This window comes from Geotrypetes seraphini, chromosome 3, assembly GCF_902459505.1.
Source record: "Geotrypetes seraphini chromosome 3, aGeoSer1.1, whole genome shotgun sequence".
Taxonomy (NCBI): Eukaryota; Metazoa; Chordata; class Amphibia; order Gymnophiona; family Dermophiidae; genus Geotrypetes; species Geotrypetes seraphini.
In genome coordinates, this window is record NC_047086.1 from 142,448,936 (window position 1) to 142,472,886 (window position 23,951).

At 39.1% G+C, this 23,951-nt stretch overlaps 1 protein-coding gene across 4 annotated transcripts in view; it reads left to right on the forward strand.

Moving 5' to 3' along the window:
* The first annotated feature begins 1,375 nt into the window (after positions 1–1,375).
* PPM1G (protein phosphatase, Mg2+/Mn2+ dependent 1G) overlaps positions 1,376–23,951 on the forward strand; it is a 168,353-nt gene continuing 145,777 nt past the window's right edge. Inside the window, exons 1-2 of one of the 4 annotated variants that reach the window (XM_033936167.1) lie at positions 1,376–1,764; positions 3,836–3,905. In XM_033936167.1, the coding sequence (XP_033792058.1) occupies positions 1,603–1,764; positions 3,836–3,905 (232 nt within the window). In that variant the 5' untranslated portion in view covers positions 1,376–1,602. Of the gene's footprint in view, positions 1,765–2,087; positions 2,140–3,835; positions 3,906–23,951 lie in introns of those variants that run through there. The other 3 variants (XM_033936169.1, XM_033936171.1, XM_033936170.1) reach the window with 3 other exon arrangements.

Below are 23,951 nucleotides of genomic sequence, written 5' to 3' on the forward strand. Positions count from 1 at the left end.
GCAGCGATCGAGAGACTGCTGGATTGGAGACGATGTCTTTGAGGACGTTAAAGATGGATTTGCCTTCACTGTCCTTTTACGCTTCATATGAGGCATAACACTGTTGAAAAGCAACAAAGAAAAGGGCAGCTCAGCAGCTTCTCCACTTCGAATTGCACTCAGCCTCAATCTGCCATGTTGCCACACCCCGATTGACTTCTGATAATTTTTTTATATTGCCTTTGGATTTTTGAGTTACCGGATTTGCTTGTTCATATGTGTAAAAACATATTTTATTAAAATTAAATTTAAAAAAATTAACGTTTCTCTTAACCTCATTCTATGCCCTCTTACTCTGGAGTCTCCTTTCAATTGAAAGAGACTTGCCTCATGTATATTTATGCCACATAGGTATTTAAACATCTCTATCATATTGCTCCTCTCCCGCCTTTCCTCCAAAGTATACATATTGAGATCTTTAAGTCTGACCCCATAGGCCTAATGATATAGACCACCAACCGTTTTAGCTGCCTTCCTCTGAAACAACTCCATCCTGTTTATATCTTTTTGAAAGTGGGGTTTCCAGAATTGTACACAATAGTCTAAATAAGGCCTCCCCAGAATCTGCCTCAGCTACATTAAATTGTGAGCCCAATGGGACAGATAAGAAAATGCTTGAAGTACCTGACTGTTTTGAATGTGGTTGTAAAATTACAAAAAGTCAGTATACTAGTAGTCTCAATCATTTTCCCTTTTACAGGGGCATCAATACCTCATTTTTCCTACTGGCCATTCCTCTTCCTTTGCACCCAAGTGCTTTTCAACCTGTTTGACCACCTTATCATCATCATCATCACCAGCAGCACATACAGTACAGTGGCAATAATTCCTGTATAAACGTTTGAAGTCTCTTCTAGAGATTGCCATGCTTGGAATCCTGTCTCTAAGTTTATTTCAGACTTAACATACCGCTTTAGAAGAAACTATCAAAGCGGTTTATAATTGAATAGTAGGCTCCATCACATACCACTTGTGTGGCTGAAATATCCACGCTGTTCATGGAGAACTAGGAGTTGTTTAACCCAGTTGGCCTAGAACAAGCTGAATTTACTCTCTAGAGAAGAATACGTCCTAACTCTCGGCTTATATGCTAGCTCAAACCTAGCCGGATGGAGCCTACACGAAAGAAATGTTGAAGACTCTATGGTTCTGCACCGCTCTTGCCACAATCTCTCTTGTTTTCTGGCTCTTCCCTCTCAGTGGCGCGAGAGAAACAAGAATCTCTGTTTCCGGTTCCCGTTCCTTCTTGTTCCTTTTCTGTCTTTTTCTTTTCTTTTTTTTTTTGTTAAATCTTTTTTTGCGGCTTGTGCTTTCCTTTTTTTTTTTTGCACGTGCCGTACCCTGCACGCGCGCCCTCATACTCGGGTCGCCAGGGGAACGGGAGCGGCCTGTGTTTCATCGTTCTTTCTCATATTCTCCTTTACTTACCTGACAGCCCACTGCCCTTAGTTTTCACACACATCCTGCTGCCTGCGTCCCCTCCCCCCTCCCACCTTGTTCTCTGTCTTTTTCTTCCTCTGTATCCCAGGAGCGCAGGTGAGCACGACAGCTGCAGCACTCACCATGGGCGCTTACCTGTCCCAACCCAATAAGGTGAAGAACTCTAGTGACGGCGGCAACCATCGCCTTAACTACGGCTTCTCGGCCATGCAGGGCTGGCGGGTGTCTATGGAGGTAAGAACCGCGGGCTGGTGGAGGAAGAAGAACCCGGGACCCAATAATAAGGTGCTTTCTCTTATTGCCGGCCACGCGTCTGAACACATGTAGAATGCTGCCATCTCTGTGGATGAAACTGCGCGGTAATAACTGAAGGCAGTGATTTAAAGGCGCTATTAACCCGCTCGTTATCTTAAAAATTAAAGAGGTGGCGCGTTGCTGTTCGGCACGGCGCAGCCCTAAACTTCCTCGTGTGCCCAAACGTTGCACAGTGGATACGTGATATAAATTGTGCGAGATTTCCTTGTACGTCTTCCTCAGAGAGAAGGGGAAGGGCAACGCACAGAAGGTTCAAATGGTAGCTGTTTTAGGAAGAGCTTTGTAGCTGTGAGGGGTGCGTTTCTGTATTAGGTAATGAGACGGGAAACAGTCATCTATTTGAAGGCAGGTTAAAGTATATATCGCGGGATGGGTTTAGATAAATAAAAATAGATAGAAATGGGAATGGATCATTTGGTTCTCAAACTTTTCATGGCTGATAAAATAAATGCGTGCATGCTGTTGACTAGTATGTTCTTGCATGTTTGAGTTTACAGGTTGTTCTTCCTAGTAAACCTTCATCATGTACCTTATATTATTACTGTAGGAACAAAAGAATAAGACTTGATGAACGTTATACTTGTCTCTATATTAGAGACTTCACAAGCAGCCACGAAAAATTTAGTTTTTTTAATCTGAATTTAGTTTTAATTGGTGCTTCAACATCCAATTCTCTACCAGTAAAACAAGAGACTGTAGCAGAGATCAGTGACATAGGGATAGAAAAGGAAACTACCTGTCTAAGTACAGTACACTAAGGGCCTGATTCTGTAAACAGTGCTGTAAATTAGATAGCAGTAGGCAAACTTGATGGCAAAATTTTCTGGCAGGTCTGGGCTGTAAGGCCTTACTTTCCCATCAGTGCCTGAGTCAATCGGTACTTGGGCACTGATCAGATGGTGGGGCTGGGGCAGCTCATACCTACAGAAAAAGTTTGTTTGCAAATGGAGGACAGCGAAGTTAAGGAATCACTCTGCGATAATTGCCCATAGTGCTCGTTTAAATATTAATGACCTCGTTGTAATACATTTGCATAGCAGAGTCGTCGACTGTTAGGAAGTGCGGAAAAGACCACAGTAAGCCATTTTGATAATCTGCCACTAAAATACATGAATGCTAAACCTGCTGGCACCAGTTTAGTGATCACGTTAAAGTTTTGAGAATCTTCCCTTCTAGGGGAAGATTCTCAAAACTTTAATGTGTTACTTACTTGCTTAATCATCATACTTACTGTATTTTTCGCTCCATAAGACGCACTACTATTGCGAAAGGTTGCACATTTGAACCATGAGTGGTGCAGATATTGGTGACTGGGAATGATGCTGTCTGCTGTACCCTAAACTACCAGGGCATCTTTCAATTAGGCCCCTGGGGTCTTGGGAGTGGGGTTAGATACTTTGGGTGTTGGATCAAAATTTTAAATCAGTCCCGAAGCCCAACAACTATACTCAGATATGGTTTGTTTTTATTAGTTTAGTCATGTGTTTAGCCTGCTCTACTGTAAACACCCAAAACAAGTTACAAAAATAATATAAACAGTAAAAAAAAAAAAATAAAAAGACAAATGCCCCAAGAGAGGTGGAGGAGAGTAAAACTGTGACTGAGTTCAAAGAAGCGTGGTATGAACACAGAAGATTTAAAATCAGAAAATAATATTAAATATTGAACTAGGCCAGTTACTGGGCAGACTTGCACGGTCTGTGTCTGTGTATGGCCGTTTGGTGGAGGATGGGCAGGGGAGGGCTTCAATCGCTGGGAGGATGTAGATGGGCTGGAGTAAGTCTTAACAGAGATTTTGGCAGTTGGAACCCAAGCACAGTACCGGGTAAAGCTTTGGATTCTTGCCCAGAAATAGCTAAGAAGAAAAATTTAAAAAAAAAAAAAAATTTAAATTGAATCAGGTTGGGCAGACTGGATGGACCATTCGGGTCTTTATCTGCCGTCATCTACTATGTTACTATGCTTAACAGTGTTTAATCTTTACTGGTTTGTATTTTAATTTGGAGATTTTATTAAATATTTGTATTTTTATTTATTCCAGGATGCCCATAATTGCATTCCCGAATTGGACAGCGAGACAACTATGTTCTCGGTATATGATGGACATGGAGGTATTTATGTCATTAGAAAGTATAGCTAATTTCATAGACATTCTAGCTATTCTAGCTTTATTTTGTATCATAGACTAGACATAGACTATCATAGACATAGACATAGACTATTCTAGCTTTATTTTGTATCAGAGTGGATGATAAGGCTACTGTGGGTGGGAGTGAGCCTGTTGACTTAGGGCATGCTACAGGTAAAAGAGCATTTGTGTATCTTTGAAAAATGAAAACCAAAATGGAACAAAAGATTCGGATGACCAGAAGTTTATTTAGCAAATAAACAATCCCAAATAATAGCCCTCTTTTACTAAGCCACAGTAGAGGAGCTAAATGCTCCAATGCTCATAGAAATTCTGTAGGCGTTGGAGCATTTAGCATTTGTGGGCTGCAGTAGAAACCTCTACTATGGTTTAGTAAAGGGGGGAGGAGTGTTTGACACTGTCAGATGTTTGATGTATTGTTTTAGTTGTTTTATCCCAAATGAGTATACCTCTGAGGTATTCTTAAAAAGGACTCCCGAGGAAGGTATAGAGTGCTGAAACATGGACCATGTTAGAACCCCTCTTTTTAATATCACACTTTATTTAGGATTGTTTATATTAGCTGCTAAGTAAACTTCTGGTCACTTGGATCTTTTGTTTCTCTTTGTTTTATTTGCTTTTTGCATTGTTGTGGAACAAATTGGTCTTCTCTTAGCTTTATACTAGAGAACTGCATGGGAACAGGGTTGACTGGAATACCATAGAATCTGCAGGGATCCTGTGGGGATGGAATTTGTTCTTGTGGGGTTCCTGCAGGAATGTACCTACTTCCTTGCCCGGCTCCAGAAATCCAAGTACCACTTCTTCTTCCTTCATTATTCAGTGCAGATGCACTTGCTATCTTCAAAAGGCTTTGGGCAGTGGTTTCTACATTCTGCTGGTGGCTGACCCAGAAACCTTTCTTCTGATTCATTTTTGCTGGTATAGTCTTTATATTTACAAGCAGATAAAGGTTTCAGTTTTTTCTATTTCCAGTTTATGGTTAAACATTTTTTATTGAGGACAACTGAACAACAGACGATTCAATACAGTCAAACAGGTCTCACACACTGAGACCAAAGCATACAATGTCATCCCATTTTCTGAACAACACATTCACCTAAAAACCAATAACACCTCCCCTCCTCCCCATTCCACCCAATCAGCAACATAATGCCAACAAAACCCAGTACAGCCTTCCCCTATACCCATACTGGAGAAACAATGAACAGATCATCTCTGGAAGATATAAAATACTCCTCCAAAAGCTCCCAGCCTATTAGTACTGGGCCCATACTGGGCCCAGCCAATACCAATACTCCTAAGATATAAGCAATGACCAAACCCCACTCCCCTTAAAACAAGAAGCACACAGTCAAAATACAAAACTTGCAATTTTACAGGGTTGTATCACTACCAAACACCCCACCCTGAACCAGGCCACTGAATACACCCTGTACCTCCTCCCTAAATTCCCCCCCCCCCAATATCCCTGAACCAGCCCAACCACTAGGCCTAAGGACCCCCTCCCTCCATGAGGAACTCCTATAAAGGCTTTACGACAAAATTGTGAGTAGCAGGCTGTGCCCCTTTGGATGCAGAGACTGCAGATAGGGGCCCCAGATGCTCATATATAATTGCTTCCTTTACTGGGACCCCGAAGCATCCTTGTATCCAAGTATCCAACTGGTGCAACTGATTCCGCCAATGCCAGAAGGTCCCACTACCATCCAATATTGAAGAATACACTTACGAGTCAATTTCATTGGTCCCAGTATAGATCCTTTCGAAATTCCATTATTCACCCTCCACCATTGAGAAAAATGGCCATTTAACCGTATGTTCTGTTTTCTGTCCAATAACCAATTCCTAACCCACAACTGAGCATTGCCTCCTATCCCATGACTCTTTAATTTGTTCAGGAACCTTTCATGAGGAACTTTGTCAAAAGTTTTCTGAACATCTAGATACACTGCATGATCTGGCTCACCTTTATCCACATGTTTATTCACACCTTCAAAGAAGTCAAGCAGATTGGTGAGGCAAGACCTCCCTTGGCTGAACCCATACTGACTCTGTCCCAATAAAATTGTGTTTCACAATTTTATTTTTATAATTGTTTCCAGTATTTTCTCTGGTACTGAAGTCTGGGTTATCAGTCTGTAATTTCCCAGATCTCCCCTGGAACACTTTTTAAAAATCAGTGTAACATTGGCCACCTTCCAGTCTTCAGGGAGTACAGACAGTTTTAGCAGAAGACATGTTGAAAGTATTTGGCCAGGGGTGCTTATGACACTTTTGATATTGCATCCATGCTCATAAGGATAGCCATTCTGGATCATCCAATGGTCCATGTAACCCAGTTTCGTTTCCAACAGCAGCCAATTCAGGTCACAGTTCCTGACAAATAGTAACAACATTCCGTGCTACTGATCCAGGGCAAGCAATGGCTTTCTCTTTGTCTCAAAAGCAGACTATGGACTTTTCCTCCAGAAACTTGTCCAAACCTTTCTTAAACCCAGCTATGTTAACTGCTATAACCACATCCTCTGGTAATGCATTCCAGAGCTTAACTGTTCTTTGATAAAAAAATATTCCCTCCTATTTGTTTTAAAAGTATTCCCTTGTAATTTCATTGTGTCCCCTGGTTTTTGTACTTTTTGAAAGGGTGAAAAATTGATGCATAACATAACATAAGCCTTTATTTATGTACAGTAAAACAGGGAGAAGAAAAAATTTATCAATAAAAGTAGTTGAACAATTTATGTGAAGTAGTAGGCACATTGAATTTTTCTAACTGTCCTAAACTTGAGCTAGAGTGCCTAAAATGCAGTAACACAAGTCTGCGATTAAAAAGCTGTTTGATTATTTTCATCTAATTTCTATGTATTTTAGTGTGCTGAAAAAAAAATAAAATATTGAAAAAACTCCTAGACATCATGATTTGCCACAAAATGCAAAATTGTCTTCAAATTTATCAATTTTTTTATATTATGGGTTTTAACGAAATTTAAAGTCCAAATTACTATTAATTAATTCACATAAGTGCATTTAAGATATAAAATGCCAAAAAAACCTTAAAGGGGTTGTCCGAGTTAGGTAAAAAAATATAGCACTGTAAATCTGATGGTCAGCAATATATACATAAGCTAAGCAAGTTGTAGGGAAAAAAATTCTATTTCCTCATTTCCCCAGTTCTCTTCTGGCCCTTTGTTGTTATTTGCAGGTAAACAATCTCTGCCCCTCCCCCCTGCAAAGGGGGTGAATACAAGTGCTGCTCTGAGTGACATGTCTGACTACTGGGATACTCAGCAGCATGCTGTATGTGTAAGCCTCAGCCCTGAGTCTGTGCTTTTAATGGTAGAAAGGGTTAATTTTTCCAGAAGAATCCAGTGGGAGGGAGACTCAAGGCAGATAACAGCAGCTCCAGTCAGTGCAGGGGGGCGTGGCCAGCACTGTGATGACTCGTAAAAGAGCTCCTCTCTCCTGCAGTCCACACTTGTGCACAAATCATCATCAGGTTCTTAGTTCTAGGCTGTTCACACTTTTTTATCGCAGTTCGTGTTAGCTCGTCATTCTTCAACCGTTATGTTATGGCTCCTAGAAAGTGTATTAATTCGCCAGACAGTTTCTATTTCATCTGTGGTGAATATACAGTATTGAAGCAATAGCAGAATATTACAGACTTTGTGGGAAAAAAGTATACTTCGCATACTTTGGACTAAAAATTGGAGATCAAGATAAAGTTTGGGTGCCTCAAAGTGTGCAAACGGTGTGTTGAGGACCTCCAAAACTGGTTCAAGGGTAAGAAAAAATCTTTCCGTTATGGGATTCCTATGGTATGGCAAGAGCAAAAGAACTATAGTGACGACTGTTACTTTTATTCATGCAATGTGAAAGGGTTTAATTCCAAATGGAAGCATTCCATTTCATACCCCAATCTTCACCCAGCAATTCGTCCCATCCCCCATGGCACAGATATACCAGTACCCAAGTCCCCTGCTACCTTGGAAGAGATACCTAGCTCCGATGAAGGTGAAGTTATACCTGAACCAGATGAATCAAGTTCTTACTTTGAAGATGATACAAGACCAAAATTGTTTTCTCGGGAGGTTTTTTATATTTGGTATTTATTAATTTTTGTGATTTTTGTTTTGTTTGGATAAGTTGGAAATTTTATATAATAAGTTTTAATGTCTATAATGAAAAATGATATTAGTTATATAATATAATTTATTATTTTCAAGATTTCATTTTATGGTAATTTTAAGTAATGATTTTAATTTAATTCATTATTTTAAGATTTTATTATAGTATGAATTGATAGTTTGCTGGTTGGGGATTTCTTTCGATTTCCTGGTCTTTATGTGTGCTGTCATTCACTTATATTTGTTATGGGTGATGGGTGTGGGAGGGTATATAGGGGTTTTAAGGGAGGGTAATTGGATGTGTAATTGGGATAATTTATATATAAGAATTAAAATCTTTTCAGGTCATTTTCTTTGGTTCCTTAAAATAAATATAAATGTATTTTAAAATGTATTCGTTGAATGTTAATGGACTCAATCACCCAAAGAAAAAGAAAGCCTTATCTTTTCTTAAAAGACAGGGGGCAGATATTTATTTCCTGCAAGAAATTCATTTATCTGCATTAGAATCAAGTAAGCTGGAAGGGGGTTGGGTTAAACAGTGTTTTTTTGCCCCTGCTGTAGGCAAAAAAGCTGGTGTGGCTATCTTGATACATAAAAAATGTATGGCTACTTTTACTATGTTATCTATGGATCCTTTCGGAAGATGGGTCCAAGTAAAAATGAGCTCAGGGAAAGATACCTTGATACTGTTCAATATCTATGCACCTAATTTGAATCAATCTGAGTTTTTTAAAAACCTTCAACAAATAATTTTACCATCATCTTCCTCCAATTTAATTTTGGCAGGGGACTTTAATGCAGTAATGGACCCTATTTTAGATAAAAAGCTTAGTAAAATTTTAAAATCTTTAGGATTAGATAATTTGATAAATTCTTGTGGTTTAAAAGATATTTGGAGGATTTTTCATTTCAATGATCAGGAATTTTCATTTTATTCCCATGTTCACAAATCATTTTCTAGAATTGATTATTTTTTCGTTTCAGATAATTTAGTACAGAAGGTTAAGAAGGCGAATATAGATTCAATTATACTTTCAGATCATGGGGGTATTTGGATTGATTTTGAGATAGATGAACAAGAAAATAATAGACCTGTTTGGAGGTTTAATAATACATTGCTAGCAGATTCCAATTTTATAGAAAAATTTAAGTTAAAAATAAGTGAATTTTTTCAGTTTAATGAATCAGAAGAAATGTCTCAGGAAATTTTATGGGATGCCTTTAAAGCTACCTTGAGAGGACACATAATTTCGTACTCAGCATATGTTGGAAAACAACTAAATAAAGATTTTTTAATTTTAGAACAAAATATTAGAAAATTGGAAATTAAATTAAAGGAAAAATGGGAACAAAGTATTTATCAGAATTTGCTAAAAGTAAAATTTAGATACAATGAGATATCATCACAATTGGCTAGAAAGGAGTTTGTGTCCTATAAGGCATTGTATTATGGAACCTCAAATAAGGCGGGAAGATTACTAGCTAACTATTTAAAAGCAAAAAAAAGGAAAGCTAATATAATGGCTATTTCAGATGATAATGGAATAATTCATTCTCAAATTAAAAATATTTTACAACAATTTTTGAAATTTTATGAAAGCTTGTATTCTTCTGAGCATTATTTTAATAAAGAGAAAGATGGTTTTGAATTTTTAAAGTTGATTAATGGCCCTAAAGTTCCTGATCATATGAAAGAAAATCTCGAAGCACCTATAACACAAAAAGAAATTCAGAGGGCTTTAAAGTCCCTTAGAGTTGGATCCGCTCCAGGAAGTGATGGATATATGGTAGAATTTTTTAACTCTTTTCAAACTATTTTGTTACCTCATCTTTTCAAATTATATCAGTTTCAACTAAATAAAGGTTGTATTACAGGTACTATGGCAGAAGCTTTAACAATAGTTTTGCCTAAGCCAAACAGAGATCCCATGTTGGTTTCAAACTATAGGCCTATTTCTTTGATTAATGTTGATGGGAAATTGTTAGCTAAAATATTGGCTTTGCGTTTGAATAAGGCTCTCCCTTATATTATTGGTATGCATCAAACAGGTTTTGTTGCTCAAAGACATTCTTCAAATAACACCAGATTAGCTTTTCATATTTTACATTTAACAAAGGATATGAAAGATCCGGCTTTCTCTGTTTCTTTAGATGCAGAGAAAGCATTTGATCGGGTAGAATGGACTTTTATGTATCAAGCAATGGATTGGTTTGGTATTGGTTCTCGATTTATACAAATGATTCAATCCCTGTATAGCTCCCCATCTGCTAGATTATATATAAATAATACTTTTTCAGAAAGGTTCTTTTTAGAAAGGGGAGTTAGACAGGGTTGTCCATTATCTCCTTTGTTATTTGATATTGTTTTGGAACCTCTACTTTTAGCTATTCAACAATCAAAGGAGATAGAAGGTGTTCCTTATGCAGGTCGGGAATATAAAATTTCTGCTTATGCAGATGATATTTTGATTCATTTGAGAAATCCGGAGTCAACCATTCCACATTTATTGGATTTGATTGATAAATTTGGAAAATTTTCAGGTTATAAAATAAATTGGAACAAATCAGAAATTCTTCCACTAAATGTACATTGTATAAAAGGCTTATTTGATTCGTTTCAGTTTAGTTGGAAGAAAGATGGAATAAAATATTTAGGAATTTGGATAAAAAGTACATTGGAAGAAACAATGAAGGTAAATGAAAAATCCTTATTACTAAAAGTTACAGAATTGTGTGAGCAATGGAATCCTTTGCATATTTCTTGATGGGGGAGAGTGCAAACAGTAAAGATGATGATTTTGCCTATAGTTTGTTACCAAATGAGTATGTTACCAGTTTATTTTCAAGAGTCCTTTTACAAAAAATTAAATAATATTTTGACAAAATTTGTTTGGCTTGGGAAAAAACCAAGAATTGCTTTAGTATCGTTGCAAAAATCAATTGTGGAGGGTGGGGTAAATTTTCCAAACTTTTATAGGTACCATCAAGCCTATATATTGTGTCAAGGTATGTATTGGATCCTCCCTGAGCTTATTGATCATCAACCAGATTGGTTATATTTGGAACGGAATTTGGTGTCCCCTATGAGACTTCCACATGTATTAAGTATCAGATTTCATAAATATGCTAAGGACAATATAATTTTATTGGATACTTGGAAAACTATTAAATTTATTGATAAATTAACAGAGGTACCAATAATGAAATCTACTTTACAGTCCTTATGGTTAAACTCCAAGATTCAAATAGGCGGTGCTGGAATCGCTTGGAAGAATTGGATGCAGGCAAATATTAGGACATTAGATGATCTTATTTCTAATGGTAATCTGCTTGAGTTTTCACAACTGCAGCATTCATTTGGTATTTCAAACACTCAACAATATAGGTGCTTGCAGTTGAAGCAGGCTATTCAGATGGGGTTCCCTGAATAGAAAAATTTGAAAACTTATTTTAGCTTGCAAATCCTTTGCTACCAAACAGATTTAATAGGACATCAGGCTGCCCAGTAGTATAAATTGATTTCTGGATTTTTAAATAAAAAAACAAAAAATAGTCTTAGAGATATTTGGAGTATCGAGTTAAAACAGCATATTTCTGTTTCTCATTGGCCACGAATCTGGACTTGGAGATTAAGATGTACAATGTCAGCATCTATGAGACAAACATGGTTGTTTTTATTACATAGAATTTTTTGGACTCCAGTTAGGTTGAATAAAGTAGATAGTTCTAAATCTAATAGATGTTGGCATTGTCATATTGATATTGGGACTTTGGATCATCTTTTATTTTTTTGTCCATTGATACTTGGCTTTTGGAAGTCGATTTGGGGGCAAATTAATAATATTCTTCAATCCTCTATTCCTTTGACATATGAAGCAATAATTTTTGGAACGATTCTGCATGATAAACCCACTTTGGATAGAAATAATAGTCGCCTTTTCATGATCTTATCAGGAATAGGGGTTCAAATGATCACATCTAATTGGAAAAATCATGATAGGATTAATTTTAGTTTTTGGTGGGCAACTGTATGTGCAACATATAAATATGAAAAGATTATGGCAGAGCGTTTAGGGTTTGTTAAATCCTTTAAGGGGATTTGGGGTCCATTAACTAATTTTGTCACATTATAATTAAAGTGATTCCTTTTTCTTTATGTTAGATTCCTTTGCACATCCAGGGTGGGTGGGGGGGTGTATTATTTATTTAGAGGTATAAATTTCATAATATTCTATAATATTGATGAGTATAATATATCATTACTGTTATAGGTTAAGAAGGGATTTAAAATTTTTATTGTAATATTTCTGATGTTAATGGTGTATTTTCATATAGTTGTTTGTTTGTTTTTTTCGATTTTTCAAATGTATACATTGTCAAGTTCAAAATATCAATAAAGAAATTAAAAAAAAAAAAATGATTTGGTAAGAGACTTGAATCTTCCCAAAGATGGTGCTGAGTTACTCGGATCAAGGCTGAAAAGCAGGAATGTATTGTTGCCAGGAGTGTCATCTTCATGGTTTAGACATCGTGAAATGGAGTTCGTTCCTTACTTAACCCAGGAAGACAAATTGGTTTATTGCATTGATGTCGAAGATCTAATGGGTCAATTTAAAATCCAATATGATTCAAAGCAATGGCGTCTTTTTATAGATTCTTCAAAAAGAAGTCTCAAAGCAGTTTTACTCCACAACAGTGGATTTTACATTTCCATACATAGAAACATAGACATAGAAACATAGAAACAGACGGCAGATAAGGGCCACGGCCCATCTAGTCTGCCCACCCTAATGACCCTCCCCTACCTTTGCCTAGTGAATAGAGCCCACGTGTCGATCCCATTTGGCCTTAAAATCAGGCACGCTGCTGGCCTCAATCACCTGCAGTGGAAGACCATTCCAGCGATCAACCACCCTTTCAGTGAAAAAGAATTTCCTGGTGTCACCTCGTAGTTTCCCGCCTCTGATTTTCCACGGATGCCCTCTTGTTGCCGTGGGTCCCTTGAAAAAGAAGATATCTTCTTCCGCTACGATGCGGCCCGTGAGATACTTGAACGTCTCGATCATGTCCCCCCTTTCTCTGCGCTCCTCAAGCGAGTATAGCTGCAGTTTGTCTAACCTTTCTTCGTACGGGAGATCTTTGAGTCCCGAGACCATCCGGGTGGCCATTCTCTGAACCGACTCCAATCTCAGCACATCTTTGCGATAATGTGGTCTCCAGAATTGCACACAGTATTCCAGGTGGGGCCTCACCATGGATCTATACAATGGCATAATGACTTCCAGCTTATGGCTAACGAAACCCCTGCGTATGCAACCTAGGATCTGTCTTGCCTTGGATGAGGCCTGCTCTACCTGACTGGCAGCCTTCATGTCCTCACTGACGATCACCCCCAAGTCCCGTCCTGCTACCGTTCTTGTTAGGATCTCACCATTAAGAGTATAAGTCTTGTATGGATTATGGTTGCCTAGGTGCATGACTTTGCATTTTTTGGCATTGAAGCTGAGTTGCCAGGTCCTAGACCAGCGCTCCAGTAGGAGTAGGTCGTGCATCATGTTGTTGGGCATTGAATCTTCGTCCGTTGTGCATTTTCCCACTACATTACTTAGTTTGGCGTCATCGGCGAATAATGCTATTTTACCTCGAAGCCCTTCTGCCAAGTCTCTTATAAAGATGTTGAATAGGGTCGGTCCCAAGACCGAACCCTGTGGCACTCCACTGATCACCTCCGTCATTTCTGAGGGGGTGCCGTTCACCACTACCCTTTGAAGCCTACCACCAAGCCAGTTCCTAACCCATTTCGTCAATGTGTCACCTAATCCTATAGAACTCATCTTGTTCAGCAACCTGCGGTGTGGTACGCTATCGAATGCTTTGCTAAAGTCCAGGTACACGATGTCCAGGGACTCCCCAACATCCAGCTTCCCCGTCACCCAGTCAAAGAAGCTGATCAGGTTGGATTGACATGATCTCCCCTTAGTAAATCCATGTTGACGGGGGTCCTGTAGATTTTCCTCATCCAGGATCTTATCCAATTGTCGTTTGATCAGAGTTTCCATAAGTTTGCTCACTATAGATGTTAGACTCACTGGTCTGTAGTTTGCTGTCTCCATCTTTGAGCCTTTCTTGTGGAGTGGAATGACGTTAGCCGTCCTCCAGTCCAACGGAACGCTTCCTGTACTAAGGGAGAGGTTGAAGAGTGCCGACAGTGGCTCTGCCAAGACATCACTCAACTCCCTAAGCACCTGTATGTTATTCCATAAACTTGAAGAAAACCTACGAGAACTTGGAATTGGTTCTTCATAAACATAAATATGAAGACCATGGTTGGCAAGTGTGTGGGGACTTGAATGTCTTGTGCATGCTGCTCGAGCAACAAGCTGGGTATACCAAATACCCTTGTTTTCTGTGTCAATGGGACAGTCAAGACCGACAAAATCAATGAACCAAGAAGAGTTGGCAGCCGAGGGTGCTAATAGTTGGTGAAAAAAATGTCCTTCGAGAAACTTTGGTACCTTCCCATAAAGTTTTTCTACCACCTCTCCACATAAAATTGGGATTGATGAAGCAATTCGTAAAATCACTTCCAAGAGATGGAGAATGCTTCAAATACTTGGTCACCAAGTTTCCAGGCCTGTCGGAGGCAAAATTGAAAGAAGGTGTGTTCGTCGGAACATTAGAAGGCTTATAGTTGATCAAGAGTTTATCAATACCATGATGGATCCTCAAAAAGAAGGGTGGATTGCATTTAAAGAAGTCGTACAGAAATTTTTAGGCAATAACAAAGATCCTCACTACAAAAAGATCGTCAGACGAATGATGAGTTTGAAAGTGCATTTCCTCCAGTCCCACCTTGACTACTTTCCTGAAAATTTGGGAGCTGTGAGTGAGGAACAAGGTGAACGATTCCATCAAGACATTAAAGAGATGGAAAGGAGATACCAGGGAAAATGGAGCATTACAATGATGGCAGACTACTTTTGGATGCTTCAAAGAGACATTCCAGATGCTACTCACAAGCATAAATACACCAAGAGGAGCCTCACAGAGAAGAAGAATCGAGTTTAGTGTGTGTAGGTGAGCTCATTTCAGTTCACAAAAGGATTTTCATGAAAAAAATTGTAATAAAGCTTTAATTTTAGAAGTCTATTTCCATTTATTTTGAGGTAGTGCCTTATTTAACATAATTACCTAAATTGTCAGGAAACATGATGTCCTATGACAAAATAGAGGTCATTTTCAGATTAAGTGGAATAATCAAAACAGCTTTTGAAAAATTTTTTTTTGCAGACCTGTGTAATTAGGATTATATGGGAATGGAAGAACGATAATAAAGTTCCAAAAGGTTAAAAAGAAAATTTCTTAAAAAGGGAGAGGTAAGGTAAATTAACAAGTAAAATAGTTAAGCAAGGATACGACATAGATCAGCAAAATAATAATAAGTCAATAAGGAAAAATGAAAACACAACATATTACCTAGTTCGACAGTGGCAGAGTCCTCTGATCTTCAACAGTCAACTGCTCCTAATGAGAACTCTTACCCATTCTCCATAATAGGTGTGAGGATGCACAGACTGTTATGGAAGCATTTCTCTGACCTTGAACCTGTGGTTCAGGAGAGGCTAGCGAAAGTACCTTGCTGAGGACAAGATGAAGGAGGTTATTGACCTCATCAGAAAGCATACTAATACCATCACGTTCTCACGGCAACAGTCTTGCATCCTCCACAGCCAGGAAGTTTACTGGTGGATCCCTAAGGAGTACCTAGTACCCAGAGAAGTGTAGGTTTACTCTTTCTTCCCATCTTCAGCAACAGTCCTAACCCCAGTGTCCACAGGCCAGCCAGCAACGTTTCCAGAAGTTACAGCTTGCATCTCAGTCAAAACCAGAGATGAGTTTTTGACTCCAGAGAGCATAGCCACCATAAAAGTATCTGTTCTGGGTGACCTACCAGTAGGGGTTGAGGCTGAATTTTTTCCAAGAAAGGTGGCCCCTTGTAACCTCCAACGTGTAGGTTCTCCAAATAGTCCACATAGGATACGCTCTCAATTAGTATCTTAGGCTTCCAAATTATTCACACTGGTCATCGTTTCACACAGCCAGACACGATCAGGTACTTGCAGAGGAGATCTCTATCCTTCTTCAAGCTCATGCATTCAAGCCTGTCCCACCAGGGCAAGAAGGCAGGGGTTCTATTCCAGGTACTTTCTCATGACTATTAAAATAGGAGGAGTTTGTCCAATTCTAGATCTATGAAAAAGAATCTGGTCAAAGAAAAAAAATTCATGATGAATTCCCTGGGCATCTTTTTCCCCATGATTCATGGAGCAGAATGAATGGGACACACTACTACCTGGGTACAAATTATATCGCAAGAATAGAGTAGATCAGATTAGAGGGGAGGGGGGTTGGACTATATATAGTGTGGCGCAGTGGTTAAAGATACAGCCTCAGCACCCTGGGGTTGTGGGTTGAAACCTACGCTGCTCCTTGTGACCATGGTCAAGTCACTTAATCCCCCCATTGCCCCAGGTACATTAGATAAATTGTGAGCTCACTGGGACAGTCAGGGAAAAATGTTTGAGTACCTGAATAAACTCATGTAAACCATTCTAAGCTCTCCTGGGAGAACGGTATAGAAAATTGAATAAATAAATAAATATGTTAGAGAGACTTGAATCAAACAAAATAAACATTCTGCTTGACATAGATAGCAGTGTGGAATCCATATGGATAAAAATTCAGTGTGTGAAGGGAAGGAATATAAAGGTAGGGTTATTCTGCTATCTCCTGGGACAAAATGAGCAGACAGATGAAGAAATGTTTTCAGTGATTAGGAAAGTGGGCAAATTGGGCAACATTTATAATAATGGGTGATTTCAAGTGGAGACTCAAAAATACACAGAGAAACTGGCTTATCTAAACAGTGAAAATACATATGAAGAGAAGTTAGCAGATTTGAAAAGTAAGAGTTAGAAGTGAGCTGCAGCTTCAAAAAGTGAAGAAATAGCAGCGAGACCAAAGGGATTACTTCACAGGTTATGTTTATTCTTGGATAAGAAAGGACAGTGATGTAGGAGGGGGGACAAGAGAAGAAGAAGTCCATAAGGTTCCAATTGCCTTCTGGTGACTCGAGTGGTAATAAAGATTGGTCATAAAAGGAAGACACTGAAGGGGAGTCATGGAAGAAGCGATGTGGGCACCGGGGCAGAAGCAAAAGATAAGGGAAAATGCCCCAAACTTGATCCCAGACCTGGCATGATCAATTGTGGTGAATATTTCTAAATATTGACTTATTGAGACAGGAGAGGCCCTGTTAAATAAGGGGCTATTATTTATGCCTACTTGAGATCATCAACCTTTGCAATTTAGGATTGAGTTGGAGAAGTTTATAAGGAAATTACAGATTAAATTGTATTTTTTGGAAATAGACTGATAGATCTGCAGTTAAAGATAGGTAAATAGGGTTCCCCCAGGGCCCATTGGATCCAGCATTGGCAGCCTCTAAAATGACTGTTTTAAAGGATGTTGAACAGTCTCCTAACAGATATTGTCACAATCAGGAGAAAGAAGAATGTATAGCTTTGGCTAAATTAAGTTCAGAATGCTTGATAATAATCCAAAGGGTAGATAAAGGGGGTGCCTTTGTCCTATGAGATAGGGAATAATATTTGAAAGAGGCATGGTCTCGGTTGTCCATCAGAAGGAATTATGTTCCCTTGGAGGTGGATCCTTCAAATGTCATCTATGGACAAATTTGTCAGCTGGGCAGTAGTAAAGAATGTAAGTTTTTTTTTAATATATCCCCATTATAAAATACCAGTGTTTTACCTGCTTCCAAAGATTCATAAAGACCTATATAATCTACCAGGATGACTTATAGTATCAGCTAAAAGACTCTATGTTGGAAAGAGTTTGTAAGTTTATTGATGTGCATTTACAACCATACCTGTAGGGGGTTAAATCCTTTCTTAAGGATACAACATTTTCTGACACTCCATCAATGAGAAGGAAGTATAAGGAAGAATGTTTGTTTGATTACATTTGACATCTCAGCCCTATATACCTCAATTCCACAGAAGGAAACTCTTCAAATGTTAAAATAATTTTTGGATCAGAGCCCCCATCCTCATGTTCTGATGGATTTTCTGGTTGCATTAAGTTCAGGAGTAGCCATAGATGCTTTGTTAGTGCTTACTGTAGTGAATCTGTTTATGGCTAATTTTGAGGAAAATTGGATCTATACTTCGGGATTTGTGGGTGACTTATATTGTACCTGCTTTATAGATGACATTTTGCCTCTGAACTGGATCTATGGATAATCTTTTTCAGTTCCATCTATATATTAATTCCTGCCATCTACGATTTGAGATGAAATATGATCACCAGAGTCTCCCATTTTTGAATGCAATGTTGAAGATTGTTAATACTCACTTTGAGACAACAGTTTATTCTAAACCAACAGACAGGAATTTGCTGTTGGAGTTTGCGAGTATGCATCCATACCCCACGAAGACTAGTATTTTGTTTGCACAATTTCTTCACTATTGGCATATCTGTAGTACTAATCAAGAATATGGTGAAAGAGCAAGGGAGTTGCGGAAAAGATTTGAGCAAAAGGGTTATCCATTTTCTGTGGTTTCTAAAGCATATAAGAGAGCTCTCTATAATCCCAGAGAGTTCCAGAGAGGAGTTATTGAGATATGAGGAGTGTAGTCAGCAAGAAGACATTTTACCCTTTGTGTCACGATACATTAGTATGTCTAAGATGATTCATTGGGTTATGCGGCAGCTTTGCTAAGTTTACATTCATGTTTGTCGGAAGCAGGATTGCTGTTTGCCTATGAACAAAATAGAAATCTGTCAGATACCTTATGCCCATATGTCCTGAGATCTGAGTTCCCAGGGACATTAACTAGCTGTGGGCATTTCAAGTGTGGGAGATGTGTAATGTGTCCCGTCATAATGGAGATACAGGAATTTATTTATCCTAGAAATGTGACGAGGATATGTTTTATTGAGTCATACTACTTGCTAGTCTGAGGGGATTATATATGTGATCGAATGTGTCTGTTCATTGCTATATGTTAAGACAGACCTCCTATGCTCTGAATAAAAGACTACTGGAGCATCGGTCTTGTATCAATACACGTAGAATGGAGGAGCCTTTAGTTTCTCATTGTTTGGAAAGTCAACATGATTTTTTTTGTATTACAATGTGCTGTTTGGAGAAATAAGAACATAAGAAGTTGCCTCCACTGGGTCAGACCGAGGTCCATCTCGCCCAGCGGTCCGCTCCCGCGGCGGCCCATCAGGTCTGCAACCTGTGAAGTGGTTTCTGACCACTTCTATAACCTACCTCAAGTTCTATCTGTACCCCTCTATCCCCTTATCCTCTAGGAACCTATCCAAACCCTTCTTGAATCCTTGTACAGAGTTCTGGCCTATCACTTCCTCCGGAAGCGCGTTCCATGTGTCTACCACCCTCTGTGTAAAAAAGAATTTTCTAGCATTTGTTCTAAACCTGTCCCCTTTCAATTTCTCCGAGTGACCCCTAGTGCTTGTGGCTCCTCTCAGTTTGAAGAATCTGTCCTGATTTACTCTCTCTATGCCCCTAAGGATTTTGAAGGTTTCTATCATGTCCCCTCTAAGTCTCCTCTTCTCCAGGGAGAACATCCCCAGCATTTTTAACCTGTCAGCGTATGGAAAATTTTCCATACCTTTTATCAGCTTAGTCGCCCTCCTCTGCACTCCCTCGAGTACCGCCATGTCCTTCTTGAGGTACGGCGACCAGTATTGAACACAGTACTCCAGGTGCGGGCGCACCATTGCGCGATACAGCGGCATGATGACTTCCTTCGTCCGGGTCGTGATACCCTTTTTGATGATGCCCAGCATTCTGTTTGCTTTCTTTGAGGCTGTCGCACATTGCACCGATGGTTTCAGTGATGAGTCGACCATCACCCCCAGGTCTCTTTCCAGGTTACTCACCCCTAGCAGTGTTCCCCCCATTTTGTAGTTGAACATCGGGTTTTTTTTCCCTACATGCATGACCTTGCATTTCTCTACGTTAAAACTCATTTGCCACTTTTTTGCCCAGTCTTCCAGTCTCGTTAGGTCCCTTTGTAGGTCTTCGCAGTCTTCCGTGTTTCTAACCCTGCTGCAGAGTTTGGTGTCATCAGCAAATTTGATAACCTCACATTTTGTCCCCGTCTCCAGATCGTTAATAAATATATTGAATAGTAGAGGTCCCAGCACCGACCCCTGCGGAACTCCGCTCGTGACCCATTGCCAATCTGAGTATTGGCCCTTGACTCCAACCCTCTGTTTCCTGCCCGCTAGCCAGTGTTTGATCCATCGGTAGATATCCCCTTGCACCCCGTGGTTCCACAGTTTTTTAAGTAGCCGTTCGTGAGGTACCTTGTCGAAGGCTTTTTGGAAGTCAAGGTAAATGATGTCTATGGATTCACCCTTATCCATCTGACTGTTTATTCCCTCAAAGAAGTACAGCAAGTTCGTGAGGCACGACCTTCCCTTGCAGAAGCCATGCTGGCTCGCCTTCAGTTGTCCATTGTTTTCTATGTGTTCGCAGATTGTGTAAAATGTAAAATGTAAAAGATCTATCAGAAAAAGAGATTGGTGCAATTATCTTAGAGGGAGCAATGCTGGATTTATGATTTGGATTCACTATACCCCAGAGGATTAAATGCTCATGTAGAATGGTCAGAGTTTTTTTGAGTTTTTCCAGTGAAACGCAAGTGGAGTGAAACCTCGTGGAATACTTCTCTCTTGGTGTCGGAGTCAGGCAGCACCATTTCTGATGTACTTTGAGTGTTAAGTTTTGACAAGTTTTGAAGAAGTTTGGTGGATTTCTGAAGGACCCCTGATGCAGCTATTTAGTGAAACGAGGATTCCTTGTCTGGTCATTGGCAGACTGCTGATTTCTGATTTATAGAGATGAGTTCAAGAAGAGCGTTCTGGTGAATTGGAGCTTGATTTGAAATCAGATAAGTTACCAGTTCTTTACTTTTTTTATACAGAAGTGGGAATTTTTGTGCAACAGTAGAAGCGATTCTTTGCAAATTACTGTATCCTCCCATTGTAAGTCATTGTTTTTCTTCATTTTTGAATGATGAATAGCCCCTTAGCATTCATTGGACTATAAGGAGTGGAGTTTTTAACCAATGAAGCTTAACTGAGGATTTTTCTCCATTTCTTTATTTATTGTTTGACTGAAGGAGAATGAAAGTAACTGATAGGAGTGCTTCTACCCACTATTGGAGCAGGCTGTTTGTTATAGTGTGATTTCAGTTACCCCAACATTGACCAGTTAAATGGTACATCAGGGAATACTAGGGAGATAAAATTCTAGATGTCATAAATGACTATTTCTTGGAGCAACTGGTCCAGAAACCAACAAGAGAGGGAGCTATTTCTTGGAGCAACTGATCCAGAAACCAACAAGAGAGGGAGCTATTTTAGATTTGGTCCTTAGTGGAATGCAAGGCCTAGTACAGGAATAACTGTGTTGGGTCCGCTGGGAAGCAGTGAACATAATGTGAGTAAATTTAAGTGATGTTGATTTGAACTGGAGTGATTTGCACAAGAAATCTACTGTAGCAGCATTTCATTTCCAAAAAGGTGACAATGATAAAATGAGGAAAATGGTTAAAAAGAAGCTAAAAGGATAGATTACAAAGGTTAGGACTGTAAACGAGGTATGGATTTTATTTAAAAAATACCATTGTGGAAGTCCAGACCAGATGTATTCCACATATTAACAAAAGTAAAAGAAGAGGAAATGAGAGCCTGCATGGTTAAAAGATGAAGTGAAAGAGGCTATTAGGGCAAAAACACATCCTTTTAAAAAAGGATCCAAATGAAGAAAATAAACAGACATAAGCACTGGCAGATTAGATGCAAAGCATTGATAAAGAAAGCTAAGACAGAATATGACGAGAACTTGCCAACAAGGCAAAAACTCATAGTAACAATTTTTTTAGGTACATCGGAAGCAGAAAACCTGTGAGGGAATCTGAAAATGTTGAATTATCAAGGAGCAAAAGAGGTACTCAAGGAAGACTGAATGAATTTTTTGCTTCGGTCTTTAAGGAAGAAGATGTAAGAGATCTCCCTGAACCAGAAATGGTTTTTAAGAGTGATGCAGAGGAACTGAGAGAAATCTCCTTGAATCTGGAAGATGCACTAAGCCAAATCAACATGTTAAAAAGTGATAAATCACCTGGACTGGATGGTATATATCCCAGGTTACTAAAAGAACGCAAACATGAAATTGCTGACCTACTGTTAGTGATCTGTAACCTGTCACTAAAATCACCTGTAGAACCTGATAAATGGAGGGTGGCCAATGTTATGCCACTTTTTAAAAAGGGTTCCAGGGGAGATCCAAGAAATTACAGACCAGTAAGCCAGACTTCAGTACCGGGGAAAAATAGTGGAAACAATTATTAAAAATAAAATTGTGGAACACACAGACAAATATGATTTAATAGGTCAGGGTCAGCATTGGTTCAGCCGAGGGAGATCTTGTCTCACCAATATGCTGGACTTCTTTGAATGTGTGAATAAATATGTGGGTAAAGGTGAACTGGTTGATATAGTGCAGTGTTCTCTCTAGAAATTTTTTCCAGCCGGGTGGCATGAAAAAGTTGCCGGGTGGGGCGGGATGGGGAAATTTTGGTGGTGGGGAAAATTAAATGTGCACTATTTTTATTAATTATTATTCTTATTTTCCAATGCACAATATGACTCCCTTTTTTTAAGGGTTGACACTTAGGCTGTGTTTTAGTAGCATTTAAGCCAACCTTGTAAAAAAGTAATGCAGATCCTCTTATTCTGAATAACTACTGGCCAGTATCGAACCTTCCATTTCTTTCAAAACTACCGTATTTGAGAGAGTGGTATTCAACCAACTTCAAACTCATGTTGAATCAGTTAATGCTTTGCATCCCCGGCAATCTGTTTTTTGTTTAAGACATAGTTCCTGCCTTAGGGCTCCTTATACAAAGCTGCAATAGCAATTCTGCCACAGCAAATGCACTGAAGCCCATAGGAAATGAATGGACTATGGTGCATTTGCCATGGGAGAATCACTACTGTGGCCTTGTAAAAGAGGCCCTTACTGCGTGAACTCCATAGTCACCTAGACCAGTGTTTCTATTCTATCAGCCCCAACTACAACATCATCACAGGGGACATAAATTTACACCTAGACGAAGAGAACAACACAGACGCAATAGAGCTTAAAAACTTCCTAACTCTACTCAACTACAACATCCCCGTACCCACATAAACTCACGAAAAAGGCCATCATTTAGACCTAGTTGCCATGTCCACAAAGGAAAACCTTGACCCAATCATCTCTCTGACTGAAGGCACCTGGCATCACGACATCTGGTCCAACCACTTCACCTATTATTTTAAGCTGATCTGGTCACACCGAAAATCTAAAACACGTCCGATAATAAAAAAAGAACATCAAACAAGAGGTTATATTAATCCAGAAGAATACTGGTCAGAATATGAACCGCATACAGTAATAGAGGAAGGAATAGATTTCTGGGAACACTGGAACACAACCAGCACATCCATCCTAGATAAAATCGCCCCCTTACATAAAAGCAAAAGCAATGCAAACAAACACAACAAATGGTTTGACGCCGAACTACTAAAAACGAAACAAACAGCTAGGCGACTAGAAAGAATTTGGAATAAAACAGGAGAACTGATTGACCGCAACAATTGGAGAGCCTACATAAAAACCTACAAACAACTGATAAAAGACAAACGCAAAGCGTTCTACTCTACCAAAATTAACTTATCATGCAAAGGTTCACAAGGAATCAATACAAAAGAGT